Source organism: Taurulus bubalis (assembly GCF_910589615.1).
Source record: "Taurulus bubalis genome assembly, chromosome: 2".
NCBI classification, from domain to species: Eukaryota; Metazoa; Chordata; class Actinopteri; order Perciformes; family Cottidae; genus Taurulus; species Taurulus bubalis.
In genome coordinates, this window is record NC_136590.1 from 37,428,515 (window position 1) to 37,448,291 (window position 19,777).

Here is a 19,777-nt window from a genome sequence, read left to right on the forward strand (position 1 = left end):
AGTACGTCGGGCCTGGGAAATAGAGGAGCCGCCCCAAATGTCACTTCTGACTCCATTGTGATCAAATAACAGAAATCTATTGGTGGCAATTTATTTTGTTTTATTATCTTAATAAATAAGGTAATAAAGCATAAAGGAGGTGATGTAGAGCTCAAACTGTCTAGAAAGTTGCCTCCCATTTGTAATATATGGAGCAGACCCGTATATTTGTCCTTTTGAATTAGGAAATGTTCATAATTACAAAGAAAAATGTCTGGGAATTTTCTAACTGAGCGGTATTACTCTTTAACAGGGCTGATTGTGTGAGCCTGACTTTTTCTCATTGGTGGTGTTTTAAAAAAAAATCTATATTTCTTTATAATGTCTACGTACAACTGTGGTATATAAACAGACATAAATAAAAATAAAAAATTTGAATGTGTTTTGCCCAAATGACTATTGGGCTTTGCTGACTTTGTTTTTTCATGAAAAAAAGACGAGGCCACCTAAGGCCGGCTGTCTGCTCATGAGAAGGTGAAACAAACTGCCTAAATGTTTCTTCATGTGAAACAATCAGATTGCAAGGCTGCTGTCAAGGTTGTTTCTGGCATTTGGCTAAAAGTTTGCGTGCCATCCTTTTCCCTCTAAATAGTTGCATCGACTAGAAACGTGTGCTCGATGCAAGAAAATATCAGCGTTGTTGCTGATTGAGAGGCTAAAGTAATGATGATTTGAGTGATTAGTAGTGATTTGACTTTGATATGGTTAATATGCTATTGAAATATGTTTCTTGGTGATAGTGAGATCCTTCTTTAACACTGGGATAGTCAAGCATCCTGATGAACGCAGAGTACATTTACTCGGCGTAATTTAAACCACAACACAGCCCGTTCAGAGTGAAAAGAGTCAGGGGTTTATTATAGTGATTTGTATTCTTTTACGGTATAAAAAAGTAAATCATTGAGTGATGTTTACAGAAGCAGTTCATGACTATGTAAACCTTGTATCGCTACAGTATACCCGGGATTTACACCCCGTCAAATTATCGTCAAATCAATTTAAGCTTGTTTGACCTGTGCTACTATTTCTGGCACCGTGCCACATTGCTTGCACTTCTCTGTCATTAGATAAAATGCTCTCGTGGGCAGCGTGGGCTTGAGAGCAAATTCACATTCAAAGCCCAGTGGCAGTTAACTGTGTGCCCATCATGCTGAAGTGGTACTGATGGTGGCTGCCCAAATCCTACAGGTTAGACGTTCACCCATTGGACACGGAGAGAAAATAAATGTAGGGACATGCATTCTGTTGCGATGTCTTTCATTGATTTTTCCTTCTCTATTGGGGATTACTCAGTTTACGTCCCTGTTCCTGACACTACTTCCAGAAAGATTTGGCTACGCTGGACAGTAGACTATCAAGTTAAAGATATACTCACTATCACGAGAGAATACTTTGTTAAAAGGTTACACTAGAGGCCAAGAACGGGGTGTCCCCCCTCCCTCCCCCTCCCTTTTGAAAGTGCCGCAAACAACTAAGCCACAAATGTCTAGAATTGACTTTTGCTTGTTGATACAAATTGTATCTATACCTTGAATGTAACAAAATATGAAATGTATAGTATGAAAATAGTTTTATTTAAATAAAGGGAGAAAAAAAAAAATCTATGCCATAATGTTCGTGACACTGTGTGTCACTGGGAGTAGCCCATTGGTATGTACTAATTCTTACTGGGTACAGTAGTTAATTTACAGGGACATTAACGTGCTGCATAACGGTGCACAGATACCCTGTGTACAGTAGTTAGCATCATGTCCTCTCTGTACATAGTCACACGTGTGTGCGTGTGTATATGTATATATGCATAGAATGCGATCTGTAAATGTAACTGTTACTTCAGTTGTTAAAATACTTAAACGATTTCTGTGTACCCTGGTTAACGTGCATCTATTTCCTCTGATTTGACGTGTCAGCGTTGCGCTATTTTAATGGGAATTTCGATATATTTTGAATACATTTTTGCCTAATAAAACATGCCAAAGTTGTTCTTGGGTGGCTTTCTCAAACATATACTGTTCTTGTGATTCGACTCGGGGTGGTCATGCAATGCATTCTGTATTTCAGTAATAAACAGAGGGTTTATTTTCCACACAACGTGAATCCAGAGTCACGTGAACACCAAACACAAATTAAGGGTTTTACTCCGACCTGTGTTTGACGTTTAACGCTCTTAAGATACAGATCCTTTTTGAAATGAGAACTTATTGGGAGTGTTTGACAGTTGATTCAATGACCAACCCTGCATGTTGACAAAGAAGAGGTGTATTTTGTACCATTCACCAATTGTAATTTCACACTTTATGTATTTGAGGCCAGTTTGCATACTTTTTGCTGGCCCTGTGGAAAATGGGCTCATGCCGTTTACAAGAAGTTAGGCTGATGGTGTCAATGTGACGTCAACTTCAGCTCCGAATCGGTCGTTGGATCGAGGCAAAGACGAGGCATTACGCGCCTGTTGTAACAATCGGTCCAAACACACTTACACAAACGGTTGTGAGCAAATCAAATTGTTGGTATGCAGACGAGAAGAGGTAGATATATTTGAACACAACTACGTACACACGGTGTAACACTCAGGTCAATGTCACGCAAACATTTTAAATCACATACTTTGGTGTTTACTAGTATTGAGAAGTGCAGCGGTTACATTTCTGAAGTCGGTCTCCTGTTTGAGTTGACCAGTGTGTTTGCAATGTTAAAATATAAAAAAGGGATATAAAGCATGTTTTTTTTGTGTATGTGTTGTGATGATCTGCAAGTATTGTAAGCGTTGCTTTTATAGACCAAAAATATACAAAAATAGACTATTTGGGTCCGTGGGCTCAAACAAAATGTAAGTCTCAATGACAAAATGTGTTTCTCTTCATAAATAAAGCAAAGTGCTGTTCAAACTGTTTTAATGTGTTATTTATTTATGTGAATAAACTGACAGAAGAAGATATATCCCTCTGTGGAATATGCCAGAATGCGTCCTGACTGATATTTACAGCTCTTATATAACTTTTCCCTGAATTCAAGCCTTTTCTGTAGCAACTACTCAATAACTTTGACATGTTTCCTGAATAAGTTAGCCTGGAACAGAGAGATGTTGGATCCTGTTCAGTTGTACTGAGATGATAACGTCATGCTTCACCCATGCCGGCTGAATGGAAAGTACATACTGTACGTATATGAGGAACAATGTACCCAAAGAGCAGGATGTCTTATTTTCCTGTCATGGTCTTAGAGGTTTGGTAGTGATATGGTGTTACACAGCACACTCACACTATCTGGTGGTTAAAGGGTGTAATGGCTCCGGGCATTGAGACGCACACATTCACGGAAACAGACGTTCATGGTTTTACATTGATTCCTTTTAGAAACAGACACTAAAATCACCCTGTTGGACCAATGCAGTAAAAACTAAAAAAACAAAGCCACAGCTGCTGAAACCATTTGTCCCGAGCTGACTTCTCACAAATCAGAAATATAAATTTGTGACTTAACGCCGAGTGAGATCTTGAGTTCAGCAGCTGTTTTTCCACCACGTTCAGCTGAGTGAAAATGAGGCAGACTGTATGGAGAAGCCACGCAGCGATGGTGACGAAGGAGGATCAGACAGCCCTGTTCTGTCTGGCCAGCTGAGGCCTTGTGACACGCACACTAAAGGTCTGGTCAGCATCAACCTTGATTTAATTTTTATTTTTTTAGGAACTCCACGCCCTTTGATTCGGCTGCAGTGAGCAGCTCACTGGTTGAGACTGTGGGAGGTCACCCTGCCCTGGGAGTGTAAGATGAGTCAACATGCAAACGCAGTGACGTCTCTGTGCTCTCTCTCTCTCTCTCTCTGGGATTATTAGAGCACCAGCCGGTCTCCTGGGATTCCATCATGTAGTCATGGTTTTAGTTGTTTTCAAGTTAGTCACTTTGAGAGCTTGAAACCTGAACTGCTGTGTCCACAGGGTGCAAGTGTACGCTCGGCGTTACACACTCTTGATTTGAAGTGATATTTAATCGATTTTGTTGGAGGCCATAGATACGGCAACTGAAATAAAAACAGGTTAAGACGTCATCATTTAGGGGCTGCTGCCGAGGAGAATGTGTGACTGTGAGAACACTTGAGCTGCAAAGAAAAGAAGCGGAGACAACTCCTAAAAGTGTCGGCCACAAATTATCAGTCTCATTGGAGCAGCAAGTTTCATCCAGAGCAGCCACACACACACACACACACACACACAAAGTGTACTTTTAGTGGTACAAAGAAGACATATTTTGGTTAACTGAGCAGTGGGAAAATGATGTGGTATGATGAGTCACCATGCTGTATTCAGTTGGTCCGATAAAGTCCAGGGAGGGAACATTTTGTGACAAGTTGAACCTCTGACAAAGCAAGATTAGCTTCAATGATCTGATTTTTCCCCTGAAGGCAGCGGAGTCGCACGATGATGTCTCTGCAGGACGTCCGTGATCATGGAAGCCGTTTCATAACCACGAAAGCAACTTCAACAAGACACCAGACTCCGATGTTTCTGGAGTGGTGCCTGAATGTTTCCGCCTCTCCGTCAATACGACACAGTTGGTAGCGGTGCATGTCTACGTCACATTAAATGATGTTGGTACATTACACAGGGAGTGCAACAAAACAATCAAACCTTTTATGAAAAAGGCTCTGTGTGACACAATTAAATTATTATTTCGTCTTCAAATCTGACCACACAAGCTGAGCACTTGGGAATAATAGGCTCCCACTGTGAATAATAATAATAATACAAGTATTATTATTATTATACTGTAGGTATAAAGTGAATGTGTGACATTACCCATTGGTTTGTCATTGGACATTGTCATCATTTTGTCAGCACCTCAATTCAGCACTTGGAATGGCTTTTCTTTGTGTTTTGGGCCCTGATGACATGTCCTCTTCAGAGCTCTGTCCGTTGTCTCTCTCTTTCTCTGTTTTGAGCACTCATAACCGCAGTGATGTCCTTTATGCCTTTCATTTGACCTCATAAACCCAAGTTTGCAGAAGTACAAATGTGAAGTTACCTCAAAGAGTCAGTTGTATAATATGCACTATTATGTCTACCTCATGTAATTACCATGAAATAAATGCAGAAGTAACTGTCGTTATTGAGTCCACCCCCTCTTTATTTGGATCTGGATATCTACGTGACCTCCAGAGGGGCCAGAAGTGCTCATTACATTCAATTTCCTCATGAGCAAACCTGAAAGAGAAAAGCAGATTCGTGTCAGACAGTGAAACTAAGATTCTCATGCTACAGACAGTAAGCTACACGTAGTCTACTGGATGTGAGCAGCCGGCGAAATAAGACACCAGCATTTTAAATACAAATGAATATAAAATGCATTGGAAAAATGTACTCAAGCTTAAGAGATTTAAAACTGCTACTAAGTAGGCTAAGTAGTTCAATCTGTTTAGTAGTATTAGGTTTTTATCCCACCTCTAAACCACTTCATGGATTTTTTTGTATCATTAAATATCTACCATACTGTTTGTGTTGGTAACTGGCAAACTGAGCAAACCCTTAATTAAGAGGCCCCCCTTCTGTTTTTAGGGTTTCAAATTAATTAAAGTGACAGCCCCTCTTGACAGGACCTGCTCTAATGGAATCAATGCGACGTGCATATTGGACTTGATCACATTTCGAGGGTTACAAAAGTAACCTATGGATGTGTGGTAAAGGAGGGAGAGTGCTGGGAATCCTTCGGGTTTGGAAATGAGAGGCAGCACACTGCAGCCGTGACGATGCGGCGGCGGCAGGCGGAGTCTGTCGGCCTGAACCCTCTCTTTCTGTCTGGCTGGCTGCTGTCCTGTCATCGGCCTGGGTGTGGTCTTGCAGTCAGGGGTACCGTTAGCAGGAAATCAAGCCCGAGCCATTTCACTTTAAGGCGAAACAAAGAAAAAAACACTCGCACGCGCGTAAGGTTGAGAATAGTTCTTTGTGGTCGAGCGAAAAGTAACGTTCGTGTCCTCGCGACGGGAAAGGCGTTCGATTGGCGCCGTTGTTCTGATGGGAAAAAGTTTTCTGCTGGTCTCGCTAACTGCTCGTCTGATTTAAGAACTTTTTATTTTTTTAATAAAACCTGAACCGGACGTAAAAGAAAGGAAAGATGCCGAAGACGGTAAGAATGAAAACGCATTAACGCTATCATGTAAAAACTAACGTTACGGTGTAGTCCTGTCTGTCGCTCTCTCGCTCCATACCCTCCACACAAATAGGATTGGGGGTTATTTTATTGACACTGGTACTTGATATTAACCTTTAAATATCCCCGACTGCATCTCTGGGGCACATTGTGGTGTTTTAATACCCTTTCCATCCCCTCAGACTCATCCGAGGGTTACTCGGGTACTTTCCGTTAGATGTGTGCGCGTGCGCGCTCCCGCCTGTTTGTTCATTAAAAATTAGCGCCTTAAATCAGATCCTTCATTTAGGCGTTGTGGCTCAGCACGGCTCGCTATTACGTTACAGCGAGCTTCTCTCCGCACTGAAGAGCCACAAATCACGTTCCCACAGTCGGCTTTCGGCGGAAGCCGACTGTGTGGCCTGCTGCTGCCGCGGCTAACGAGCTAGGCCTCCTTTTCAGTGAGGTCTAACGAGGAGGGATTTGAACTGTCATTCGGGCCAGCTGTGCTGCCCAAATCTGGAGCAAATGGAGGCAAACTTAAAAACAGGGAGGTGGCCCAAGGGGGAGGCACTAAGAACTATGGTGCATTATTGCCACTGTTAAGAAAAGAGGCCAAAAGGGTTGCTCTGCGCTGTGGTTTCACACGAAGAAGCACCCAGCAGAGCTTCATGGATTTGTGCTGGTGTGGCTCTGAACAAAGAGAATGGTGGTTGACTCAGACTTCACTCTTTGTTTAATTCAAACAGCACCGGGCAGAGCCCAGTGTGTCCGGCTCATGCCTTCATCGGCTGCAGATAGAAGGGAAAGTGGGCTCCAACCCATCTCTTCTGTTTGCCTCTGGTGAGAGAGTGAGTTGGCCTTTGAGTAGGCACAATGCTCTTAAATGTACAAGTTCATATAGAAATGGAAATCTGTGTGGCATCCTTCTTATTCACAGTCCAGACCCACACGCTCACTCGGACAATACAAGGGACATTATGCTGCAAAGAGAGACAGAGGAGCCATGTGATGGAGCTGATGCTTTGTACAAAGACATTTAGATGTCACAGTGGAGGCACTTTAATTCATTATATACCTATATTAGTATTTTTTTTTTTCATCATCTTGTGCATCACTAGCCTTCGTGATTTACCCGTTATTATAAAAACATATAATTTTGGACCATATATGATACTAAGTCATTCATTGGTATTGTTAAAAAAACAACTTGCATGTATATTTTGTCACGGTTGTAAGAGCATTAAGCTGGTATTGTGAACTCGTCCACTTCCACATTACAAACACAAGTACAAATTGTACCAATGGTTGTAGCTGCTTTCTTCCTGTGGTTTTCTTTCTGCTTCTACTTCCTCTGTATTTTTTCAAACTGTCAAACTGAAGAAAAAAAAGCCAAAGTAACTTGGCATTTAAAGTGCATACTTTAGTATGCACCATCCTCCTCTTCCTGGAAGGAATTCCCCTTATCAGCCTTTTAAAATAAACTTCACAGGGACATTTTATGCAAGTTACATTTTGCTACTAACATTTATGTATCATTATTAGTTATTACAACAAATTGGCACATGTATTCATAAAATGGTGCTTTAAATTTTAAGTGGAATTTTTTTTCCACCAGACAACAAAAATATAATGTTCAAGATGCATTAAAGCAGTGAAACATTATTAGCTGGAATCATATAGGGTCTGTATCCTGTTTGTGGTCGGGAGACTTTCTGATGTTCTGTGCTGCACCGAAGCTTATAGAAATTAACATTGTTAATGTTCGTTTGCTGCAAGTGTTTACTATTCTCTTTATATGTATTTTTAGTTCTTCACTTAGCGTATGTCTTTGGGCCAAGTATCTGCAGAGAGACAGTGTACAACACTAGTAGCTGTGTTATGTGTAGCAGCTACTGAAGAAACAGCTGGGGACCTGACAGACCTCTACAGAATCTGTTTGGCAGTCACGATCAGTTCACATTAGCGCAGGGACACTGCAGGGAAAGGGCAGCTGTGTAGTAGAGACCTTCGCCTGTACATAATAAAGAGTTAGCACAGAGGAAACTAGTAGTGGACAGCATAGAGGGTCAAGAGGAAGCAGCAAGAGCTTCTCAAAATAAACAGGGACAATGAACGATGACCTAAAGGATTGTGGGATATCTAGACAACAAGGCTGATATTTCAACATTAAACATATAATCTATGGATTAGTTAGTTTGTCTCCTTTGTATGGATCGAGCAAAGTAATGTATCAGTGATGAGATTGTTAAAACCCAGACCTGTTATTGCAACACTGGCTGGCCCGTTTCCTTCGGTAAAGCTCGCGTCGCCATGTGAAGACGCCGTAGACGCGATGTATGAAAGAAGGAAGTGTGACACTGATTCAGCAAATGATCCAAAGCTAACTGCGTCCAGTGAAAGTTGTTCTGCCGATTTGTAGTCACATGCACAACAAACCGGACCAGGGAGTGAAATTCACTCTATCCCTTCAAAATAGCTTTTCCAAGAACCGTTTTAGTGATTTTATTTAGTGTTTTTGGTTAACTACAGTATAACAACTTTGACGTCTCACAGAAGCAATAATGATTGAGAAACTCTGAGTTTGCTAGACTCCTCTTGGCAGTGCTTAAGTTTCCCAAGGAAGTCATGTTGTGACTCAAGGTTTCTGCTCTTACATCAGTTCCTCTCCGGTAATTTCCTTGCCTGCAGCCTTATAAGGACTTTCACATCACAGTCGAGCTATTCTCCTCCCTGTTTTCGCCTCGCGTGGCGCGGTCCTAGATGCCATGCTCCACTTTAGATTGCATTTACAGCAGTGCAACAAGTTCAGGACCTACAGTCGGTCTGTGTTTATCAGTTATTTTACATTGTAGTGGATATCAGTTTTGCATTTAGATAGTTTACATAATCTGTTTGGGTTTACTGCTCAAATCTGACCCCATGTTGTAAAGTTTTCACCAGCTCACTTATATTGCCGAATGGGCCTTAACCACAGTAACAGTTTGCTCTCCTTTAGCTATTTGAACAATAGAATGAATTTCAGTGTAGTCAGCAGACAACAGGATGGTTTTTAAACCAGTTTTTCCATTATTCACAAGCGGTGAATAATGTGAATCACATTAAACATATACACAGCACCTTTTTATCCACAAATATAGAAACAGTCTACTGTTATTCACAAAACGTGAGCCTAACTTACCATTATAGCCCGTTATGTAGAAACCATGACAGATGCTGTTTTCTTGTTAGCAGGACCAAACCTTTAACAAGTGTGGCGATGGAGAAATGGTAAATGGAAACACCCAGCGGTATGCAAGCAGGGGATTAAATAAGTCTGTATAGTGCACATAGCAGAGCAGATTAACAGTGTGTGTAGAGGTGGTGGACAAACTACAATCAAAACTTTTTACACATGGCAATGTTTTCTGTTTGGAAGTAGTGAGAAAATCAAACTTCTGAAAGTAAGTTCTTTGTTGTTATTCATTTATTATTTTGACTTTAATATATCCTTATTGTCCTCTGTTTTGTCTCGATTGATAAAGCTGCTGTTGGAATAAAATAAAACATCTTAACCATTTTCTGTTTTGATCATGTAATGCTTTTTTAATTGGATGTAATCTCCCGTTAGAGACATTACAATATTATTACAATTACACATTACAATGACATGAGAGATGAATGTTATGATTATTTGGCACTCTTATAATGAAAGTGTCTAGTACAAGCTTCAAGCCAGCAAAGTTCAAACTGTACGTAATGAGAGAATAGCATAAGCAAAGCACTACAGTCGTCATAATAGTGCATCACTGCAAACAGAAGAGCCTGTGGTTTGTATCCGTCTTGTGTTTGTGTGGTAAACATCAACTAGTAGGGATTGGACTAAGCTGGAAACATGGAATTAGGTTTAAATACTTGTATTAGGTATATCAAATGTATGTGGGAAAAAGAGTTAGGAATTGTCAGACTGGTATTAGTACATGTTGCCGCTGGTGTTTTTGTTGGGTCAACATATTTTTGTGTATATGAATGTAACAATTTTAACATTGGCTTTTGATCCAAAAGGAAACTTGGTAGACAAAACCAGTTGGGATAAAACAGCCCTTACTTGGTCAGCAGGAGGCTTACAGTTGGCAACAAGATGGCAGACACAGTTGGCAAACAAATGCAGGGGTCAAAAGGAAGGCAAAATGTCATCAGAATAAAGGAGAGCAGAACAAGTTCAGAACAACATAGTCAGAGTAATAGCACCTGACTGATTTAAATAACAGGATTACTGTGGTAAAGATGAGAGACGATCTGGTTGGTGATAAGTCAGGTTAACATAATAGTAAACAGGAGATAATAAGAGTCAATCAACAGGATGTAGATGATAGGAGAGGAAGAAGCAGCAGGTTTTCCAACACAATGGATGTTGCTATTAAAAACAACCAAAAGGCTAGTTTATAATTCTTGTTGTGATGTGATTTATCTTTAAAAAAGTGGTTGTGGGAACCAGTTTGAATAGACCCTTTGCCCTTTTGTGTTTACTGTCCCCTCCTCTTCTCCATCCTCCCTCTTCCTGTCGCCAAGCCTCTTCTCTTCAGCCACAGGGTTTCTTCACGGTCAGACTAGCAGACAGGATGACTGCTGAAACAAGAGCACTCGTGTTTTTAATTACCAGGATCTGAAATAGTTTTTTGTAGTATAGATACTTTCCCGTTGGCTTGCTGCAAACTCAGTTCTGCAATGGAGGGTAATATGTGTATATGGGCTTTAGGGGATGTATAAACGTGCTTTTTGTCTTTTCACACAGTTTCCCTTTTAGCATTGGCTACAAACGATAACATTAACATAGTTTGTTAGGCTGTCAGATTTGGTCATCACCGTCACATTTTCACACTTGATATTATTCATACCTAATAACTGTATACTGTTGGGAGGAACAAATACTAACTGTACCCTATATTCACATTTTAATTTAACTGTTCCACCTGACTGGATTGAAGCCGGCCTAATTTTTGTCGCCTCTGACATCCGCAGTTCGTCTTTCAGATAAGCTGTGAATCAGGTGTCAGTAGAATGGTTGCTGTGGTTTCCAGGGTGGGATCCATTGTTAACAAGATGCTCAGCGTAGTTGCTGACCTTGTGTGACTACCGTGGACGGCACGACTCAGAAGTACAACTCAGATTTGGTTCCCGTCGCGTATAGTAGTGACATTTGTTATATTTGTCACTCTTAAGGTGGCGCATTACGCTCAGTTGATCACCCAAATGAAGTGGGTGTTGTGCACAGAGTTCACGACAATCCTGCCCTCTTTATTTTTAAGGTGATGTTCCCACATATATGATGTTTGATTAAAGTGCATCTCAGTGGAGAAAAGAGTATGCTATGGACTGGTTCACTGGGTCTGTTCTGGGCTTTACTTCTCCTCTCTTGATGGGATTAATACAGTTTTCAATATTGTCACTCATGCTTACTTATCTTACCCTTCTTCCATTGCCAGTTGAGTTTATCAACGTTAGGATTGAGCTCAATTCACCACTATGTGAGTTTCTTTTATGGCCTATAATGTACTGTGAGAACCTAAGCTATCTTGAAACTAGATGTAAATATGATTTGACATCATATACATTTATTTAAATAATAAGTCAATATACTTCTATACAGTGTCATTTTAGTTTTACTTATGATGTAATGCCAGTAAATTAGTTTTGATTTAGTTATGAAGTGATGAGTTGGTTTGATAACTCAAAGGCAAGTTACACTGACACAAGAGGAAATGAGGCCTTTATGGTGTCTGTGAGGTCAAAAAAAGTAGCATGATACAGCTGTATGAATAAGGACAAAGTTAACAAATATTAGAAATAACCCAAAGTTTCAGGCAGTCGGTGAAGTAGAGAACTCTTGAAAAGAGCTTCATGTTACAGAGGTGATTCAACAAGCCAATAGCTTGGCAAAAAGTGAGTCAGAACCAACACTGTAACAGAATTGGTCTTTATGCCTCAAGCTTTTTAAAAGTTGTTGAAGTCTTGGTGTGGTTAAAAAAAACATTGAGAATAGGTCATGGAAACTTGACGCGTTGTCCTGAGAGGGGCGTTTTTGAGCATGTCCTAATAATAGGGTGTTAAGTGTTTTTGAATTCTGGCCATGAGAGACACACCCTACCCGGGCAGAAAATGTTTGAGTGCAGTTCTCTTTTCTTGCAGAATTAGCCATCCAGTTGCAGGAAATGAAAGCGCTGAAACCCCAGTATGGTGGTGATGAACTGAACTCTGATCTACACACTAATGAAACAGATGCTCATGAAAGTTCATAGTTTTCCGTTTAAAGAAAGGCGCGTCTCGGTGACTTGAGGCGTCTGCGTTGGAGTTCAGTGTAGGCCCAGATTGTAGGTTTCACCACAACTCTTTCTGCTGCTGGTGATGACAGGAAGTGAGACGTGGGGCAAGTACCCTGAGCAGTAAATGGGGTCCTGCTGACATGAATGGGAAAGAACGCAACACTAATCAGGCCCGCAACTGGGAAATAATGCATACCATTGTTGTCCGAGGTAGGCGTGGGCCTCAGCCTGCACAGTTATTTCCCAATAGACATGCTTGCTGCTGTTTTCGTCATCTCTAAGAGGACAGAGAAAATAAGAAATGGTTGCATGGTCAGTTTACTCAGTACAGAATCGATTTATTCTCTGGGCGACCTCAGTGAAGGGGGCTTTAAGGTTAAATATATTCATACTCATAACTCTTGACGTCCTTTTACAATACGCACAAGCCTTTTCAGTCTCTTGAATAAAGCAGTGCCTCACTAGTAAAATAAATAACCAGCTGTCACTAAGCGTGTTACCTGACAAGGATGAACCTATTTATCAAAGTCTGCTCTTGTTAAATTCTGCTTGGGAAGATAGCTTAGCAGCAAGCTGACAGGTTGCTTGATACATGACAGGATGTAGGCGCCTCTCATGAGAGTTCAGTGTTCAGCAGCAGTGCCTCACAGCCACCAGAGGATGTGGTTACTTCCTGTAGATAAGTTCTATACTGAAACACGGCCAGATTGGCACGTTTGTCCTAGACAAGGCGGGACCTTGAGACATGATCCTTCATGAGTTCTACATGTGTCTACATCTTTCAGGGTTGATGCTGCCGTGGTTTGCCGGTTGTTCACAGCAGGCACACGTCCACAGAGGTGGAGTGTGTGCACGGAGGGTTGCGGGTGCGACGTACCGCTGCCGCTTGTGCACAGCCGAGTTTATTCAAAACGTTCCCAACACCTTAATTCAATTATCAGCTGATGAACCACTGTATGTGGATGTAATTATTGGTATTATTTATTCTTTTCTAATATTTTTCTTTTGGCATTCTGATGATTTTATTTTTTATATATAAAACCACTAAGGGGCAACAGTGAGACATTTTTTTATTCTATATATAGTTACTTATTTTAGTTAACGCATAAATGGATTCAGTGTTTCCTTGCTGTACTCTTGATGTGTGTATGGAGTCATTTAAAAACAAAAGTCATAGACTTGATCGGTGAATTTTGACAAACGTGAGGTAAATGTGAAACACAGAAAAGCCAATAATCTCCTGATAATGACAAGAATGATAATAAAGATATTTATATAAAGGTCATTTGCTGTTTTGAATTTTAGCACAAGATATATGTGAGATATTTATTTAAAAAAATCTCATTCTTCCAATGCTCTCTCTTCCTCAGATTAGTGTCAGAGTCACTACAATGGATGCTGAACTGGAATTTGCCATTCAGCCAAATACAACAGGAAAGCAACTCTTTGACCAGGTAAGAAAACAATGACTTGTGACTACTGGGATGTGATTCCCAGTGACAGTGACACATTTTTTATCAAATGTAATTTTGGAAACACAAGTTATGGAATGTGTTTGTTTTTTCTGTGATATTCTTACGAGTAATTTAGATAAATAAAACATTTCTTGAAACTATTAGCAGCAGGCTCAGTGCATTATTTCCAACTACAGTGTAACAACCAAACTAATAACTGTAATAGTTGTACAACTTATTAGATGCAGAACAATTGTACCATTGTAAATGTTATCAATTTGACTTGTCATTGTAAAACATATGGTTTTAGCCTCTGCTTTACCGAGAAAATATAGCAAAATACAGCACATTTATTTGTTTCTATTTTTATCACATGCAGGATTTTCTTGGTTCCAACAAAAGACGTTTTTAATGTCACAAAATAATTAGCAATAATTTGTTGTTTGGAGTGGGGAGGCACATTACACAATACGTCTGCTTTCATGTGTCCAGGTTGTTAAGACCATTGGGCTGCGAGAGGTGTGGTACTTTGGACTCCAATACCAGGATACAAAGGGTTTCTCTACATGGCTCAAGCTCAATAAGAAGGTGAGATGCTCCATGTTTTTGCTTCACTACAATGTCTAAAACAATATCGGTTTAGCCTTTCTTTGTCAAAATTGAACTCAAGTCTATTTACAGAAGTATAACCTCTACCACCTCACCCGCTTAATTTTAGGTGACAGCCCAGGATGTGAGGAAGGAAAGCCCGCTGCTGTTTAAGTTCCGCGCCAAGTTTTTCCCTGAGGATGTGACTGAGGAGTTAATCCAGGACGCCACACAGCGGCTGTTCTTCCTGCAGGTGAAGGAGGGAATCTTAAACGACGACATCTACTGCCCTCCAGAGACCGCAGTCCTCCTGGCCTCCTACGCAGTGCAGGCCAAGTATGCCGACTATAACAAGGAAGTCCACACGCCAGGCTATCTGTCCAGTGAACAGCTGCTCCCTCAGAGGTAACACAGGTGTACGGCCCCATTTTAATGTGGTGGTCAACGTCAGATAGATGTCACCTTTCAGCCACTGTGTTTGTACGCGACGTGTGTCTCTGCATGGCTTCTGACACTCTGATGTCTCATCTCCTCAGAGTTCTGGACCAGCACAAACTCAACAAGGACCAGTGGGAGGAGAGGATTCAAGTGTGGCACGAAGAACACAAGAGCATGATGAGGTAAAAAAGGTTGACCTGCATGTGCACCTTTGAAGAAGAGACCAGCTCTTTCAGCAAATGGCATTCCAAGAGGATATTTTACAATCTTACTGACTGAAGTGTGTCTTTGTGGGAGATCATTACAATTGACTATCTGACTGGTGTGTCTGCTAAACTATTTCATAGTCTACTCCTTAGTGATGCTATGGGTCTATCTAATCTAAGTCACTACCATGAAAATGTGGAGTTTTAATTGTCTTGCTCCCTATCATGGTTTGTTTTTAGCCTTGAGAGGACATTCCTTCTGAGGCTCCTGATTGTAGACTACCCTGTGCTTCCAACTCAAAACTCCACACATCTCTGGCTTTTGTGTGCTCCTCAATCTCTCCCTCTCTTCTTATTTGTCTTCAGAGAGGAGTCCATGATGGAGTATCTGAAGATCGCTCAAGATCTGGAGATGTACGGAGTCAACTACTTCAACATCAAGAATAAGAAAGGAACAGAACTGTTTTTGGGAGTGGACGCTTTGGGTCTCAACATCTATGAACAAAATGACAAGTAAGTGATTCCACAACAATGTGAAGTTGCCATGAATGCACACGTTCAGCACAATTTGCGTTTACTCTTATTACTAGTTCCGGTCCAATGTCATGCAGCTGATGGAGATTTTTGCATTGTCTTCAACAGAATGACGCCCAAAATTGGATTCCCTTGGAGTGAAATCAGGAACATTTCCTTTAATGACAAGAAGTTTGTCATCAAACCAATTGACAAGAAAGCTCCGGTATGTTAACCGTTAATAACGGACAACTTCTTAACAGTTGATAATTCATCTCTCTGTGTATTACTCCTAATCTCCTAAACCTGTAATGTCGCTGTTTCAGGACTTTGTATTTTATGCTCCAAGACTGCGCATCAACAAGCGCATTCTGGCTCTTTGCATGGGCAACCATGAGCTGTATATGCGCCGCCGCAAACCTGACACCATTGAAGTGCAGCAGATGAAGGCTCAGGCTCGGGAGGAGAAGAATCACAAGAAGATGGAGAGGTAAGAGTGTGACTGTTGATGTTCTACCACTGTAAATGTACCAAACATGTATTATGGACGCGTAAACGACTGTATTTTTAAATACTTTGTGTATAATAGGGGGATGATTTGCTCAAAAGATTATGATTACTGTTTATTCCAGTGCATCTTGTTTACTGTTTCTGTTTCCATTAGAGCTCTGCTGGAGAACGAAAAGAGGAAACGAGAACTTGCAGAAAAGGAGAAGGAAAAAATTGAAAAGGAAAAGGAGGAATTAATGGAGAGGTTAAAGCAGATCGAAGAGCAGACAAAAAAAGCCCAACAAGGTGGGTGACCCGTTAGAAAAGCTCTGCAGGTTGTACTGCAGTGAATGCTGACAGTGTTTTTTCTCCCACAATGCTGACCTTTAGTGCTTCTCTGTGCGTGTGAATGTGTGTCTGCACAGAGCTGGAGGAGCAAACGCAGAAGGCTCTGGAGTTGGAGCTGGAGAGGAAGAGGGCTCAGGAGGAGACTGGACGTCTGGAGGCTGATCTGAAGGGCGCTGAAGATGCCAAGGCGGCGCTGCTGCAACAGTCAGAGAACCAGATGAAGAACCAAGAACACCTGGTCAGTTATCCAAAACCATATAAAAAGAAATGAGTGTTGTGATGCTTCAAATATCATTAACAAGAAAAACTCAAAGCAAAACGTCTTTTCAGGCGACAGAGTTGGCTGATCTGACTTCCAAGATTTCCCTCCTGGAGGATGCCAAGAAAAAGAAGGAAGAAGAGGCAGTGGAGTGGCAAGAGAAGGTATGAGATGAGTGGCCACTTTTTATAGTAACCCAACTGTCTTCTTCCTTTGAATACAGTGGTTAGAGTTGTTAAAGATTAAAGTACAAAGGAGAGTACTGTGTCACGCTCAACATTAGAACTGATGACATGAAAAGAAGAGATTTTACGTAATACAAATGACCTGCGTCCACAGCAGCATGAATAGGTAGTTACATGTACACAGTTAGACGGCTACATTTCTTTGGATTCTCCCTCTTTCAGTCGGTAAGTCGTGAGACAGACACTCCTTAGTGGCTTATACTGCGTTTCAGGTATTAGAGTCTCTACAAATTCATTATAGTGATTTTACTGTGAGGGAAGAGTCACTTCTGCACTCATTCTTTTGTGCTTGGGAAGTCATATTGCAACATAAAGACACATCATGGCCCCTGTGTGATGATGTGATCAGCTGTGCAAGTATTCAGAATGGGCTCAGTGTGGACGTGGCAGACACGAGTTAGTTAATCAAACTGATATTCTCCTGACCACGTTGACCCACAGTGAGGACAGACATTCCTGAGATCTTGTTGTTGTGTGTTTCTGGGGGAGGGGTGCAAGCTCACAGCTTGCCTCTTGTCTTTTTTAGGTAAAAACCATGTGTGCCAGGCCAGCCCCCTTCTTCTTTATGACCAGTGTGACTCATGCTGTTAGCGGTGGTGACGGCCGTCTTTGTGTGAAGGAAATCCTGTCGTAACTCTTGTGCACCATTATTATATTCCATTTTAAAAACAACTGCAGTGCTAAGTGCTGGTTTCCATATCGTGCATTTTTGGCAAACAGTGTAGTTTCAGTTGAAATTCCAGTCTCATAATTGGCTCTTATTCCTGGCGGCTCATAGCACAAGCACTCTGCTTTCACTCTCTCGGCGGCTTTTTATTATATTGTTCAGAAGATTTTGTAGCACAAGTTGTCCTCTATGGCTGAAGTGGATTGTTATTGTCTTAAATAGATTGTTTGAATTCAATTTAGTGTCCAAAATAATCTACACAGCCAGCAACGTAGAGCTGAAATTACCTTTTCTCTAGCGCCACCATCAGGTCCAAAATATTGGAGATTAGAGAAAACTATGGGAAGGGTTGTCGTGTAACTTTGTGCGTCTTTCCTGTTTCCCACAGGATGGATGTCTTGTGTTTTGCCTGTGTAGAAGCAGTACTTCTTAAAAAAAACAACGACATTAAACACATTTCCATCAACTGAATCTTTGTCAAAATTGCAGCACCTCCCCTCATTGTCGCTCTCGGTTCCCTCAGGCCACCACGGTGCAGGAGGACCTGGAGAAGACCAAAGAAGAGCTCAGAAACAAGGTGATGGTGGCTCACGTTCAGGAGCCCATCAACGCAGAGGACGAGCACGACGAGAACGACGAGAGCAGCGCCGAGGCCAGCGCCGAGTTCGAAGCCGCCGGCACGTACAAGGACCGCAGCGAAGAGGAGCGCATGACCGAGGCTGAGAAGAACGAGCGCTTGCAGAAACATCTACTCGTGAGTCTTCGCTTATACATCATAGACAAGTTAGGTTTGATCCTTCAATAAATGATTGGATCGATAGATCAAAAGGCTAATTGCGAAGGTTCGATCTTATAGGGCACACGGCTGCATTTTAACGGTCTTTTTTTAAAGATATGTTTTGTTAATTAGAATGAATAAATGTGTTGAAGTAAATCCTACTGGCGAAGAAAAAAAGGGCAAGTGGGTCTCTTTACTACTGTTTGTCAGCTTCAGTGTAGAAGTACAACTGAGAATGAAGAAGTTATATATACTGATGAGGTGAATCTATCATCGCATCTTGTTTTCTCCTTAAGAAATCAATTTGAGAAAAAAGGAAGATAAAGAGAAACAGATGATTGTTACGTTTTAAATCGATGTGGTTAGCGTAGAACCAGATGTGAGTCACTTAAAACGTAGACATGTTTGCACATTCAGGAAGAAGAATGAGTCTCATAATAACAAACTGCTGTGAGATGTATTAACACCGCTGTGACTGTTATTCCCAGGCTTTAAGCTCAGAGCTGGCCAACGCTCGGGACGAGAGCAAGAAAACAGTGAACGACATGATCCATGCAGAGAATATGAAGGCGGGACGAGACAAGTACAAGACCCTCAGACAGATCCGGTCAGGAAACACCAAACAGCGCATTGACGAGTTCGAGTGCATGTGATGTCTGAACACCCCGACGCGAAAGCCCACCCAGCTGGGCCGCTCTGCCTGGACTGCAGTCCTGCCTCACACAAGCTGTCTCCTCTGCACCCAAATAAATCAGATCCACAACATGACATGGTTGCACAAGCACAGCACAATGTACAAATATGGATCTGGAAAACTCCATTTGTTATCATTCCTAACTTTAAAATTTAGGCAAGTTACTGGTTGAAAAGGGACAAACTGTATTTTATTAGTTTCATTCCCCACAAGGGGTTTATGTAGCACATTAGTAATGGGCTCACGCCTCATTTCATGACACATTGAGTCAGCATTTTTAATTTCTTTATATATTTCTGTCACGTCTTTGTATCATGATTTCAAAATAAAAGGCTCCGAGACCAATCCAAATTTCAGATAGAAAACTGTGCCTGCAGACAAACTGTGCCGGCTGTTCACGTGCAACGGTTCTTCACAGCAAGCTGGACGTTAGCTTTTCTCCCACGATCCGCTGACTTGAGTTTAAAATCCAAATGCACTGTAATCTGTCGATGAAGAGCATTAACAGAGCAGTATTATGTTTTTGCAAATTTCCTTTAAATTGACTCACTGATCATTTGAGTGTATTCTGTTACAAATCATTCAGTATTTACACCACACTCAAGAGGTGATATTAAAGATCAATTTCATTAAA

General features: G+C 41.2%; 1 protein-coding gene across 1 annotated transcript in view; it reads left to right on the forward strand.

Moving 5' to 3' along the window:
• The first annotated feature begins 5,883 nt into the window (after positions 1 to 5,883).
• Positions 5,884 to 19,777, forward strand: part of msna (moesin a) — a 15,307-nt gene continuing 1,413 nt past the window's right edge. The window contains exons 1-13 of the mRNA XM_079237280.1: positions 5,884 to 6,159; positions 13,835 to 13,918; positions 14,411 to 14,506; positions 14,637 to 14,911; positions 15,043 to 15,126; positions 15,517 to 15,663; positions 15,793 to 15,889; positions 15,990 to 16,153; positions 16,328 to 16,458; positions 16,578 to 16,738; positions 16,831 to 16,923; positions 18,195 to 18,425; positions 18,938 to 19,777. The exon at positions 18,938 to 19,777 is cut by the window's right edge and continues 1,413 nt beyond it. Coding sequence (XP_079093406.1) covers positions 6,148 to 6,159; positions 13,835 to 13,918; positions 14,411 to 14,506; positions 14,637 to 14,911; positions 15,043 to 15,126; positions 15,517 to 15,663; positions 15,793 to 15,889; positions 15,990 to 16,153; positions 16,328 to 16,458; positions 16,578 to 16,738; positions 16,831 to 16,923; positions 18,195 to 18,425; positions 18,938 to 19,102 — 1,740 coding nt within the window. The 5' untranslated portion in view covers positions 5,884 to 6,147 and the 3' untranslated portion in view covers positions 19,103 to 19,777. The remainder of the gene's footprint in view (positions 6,160 to 13,834; positions 13,919 to 14,410; positions 14,507 to 14,636; positions 14,912 to 15,042; positions 15,127 to 15,516; positions 15,664 to 15,792; positions 15,890 to 15,989; positions 16,154 to 16,327; positions 16,459 to 16,577; positions 16,739 to 16,830; positions 16,924 to 18,194; positions 18,426 to 18,937) is intronic.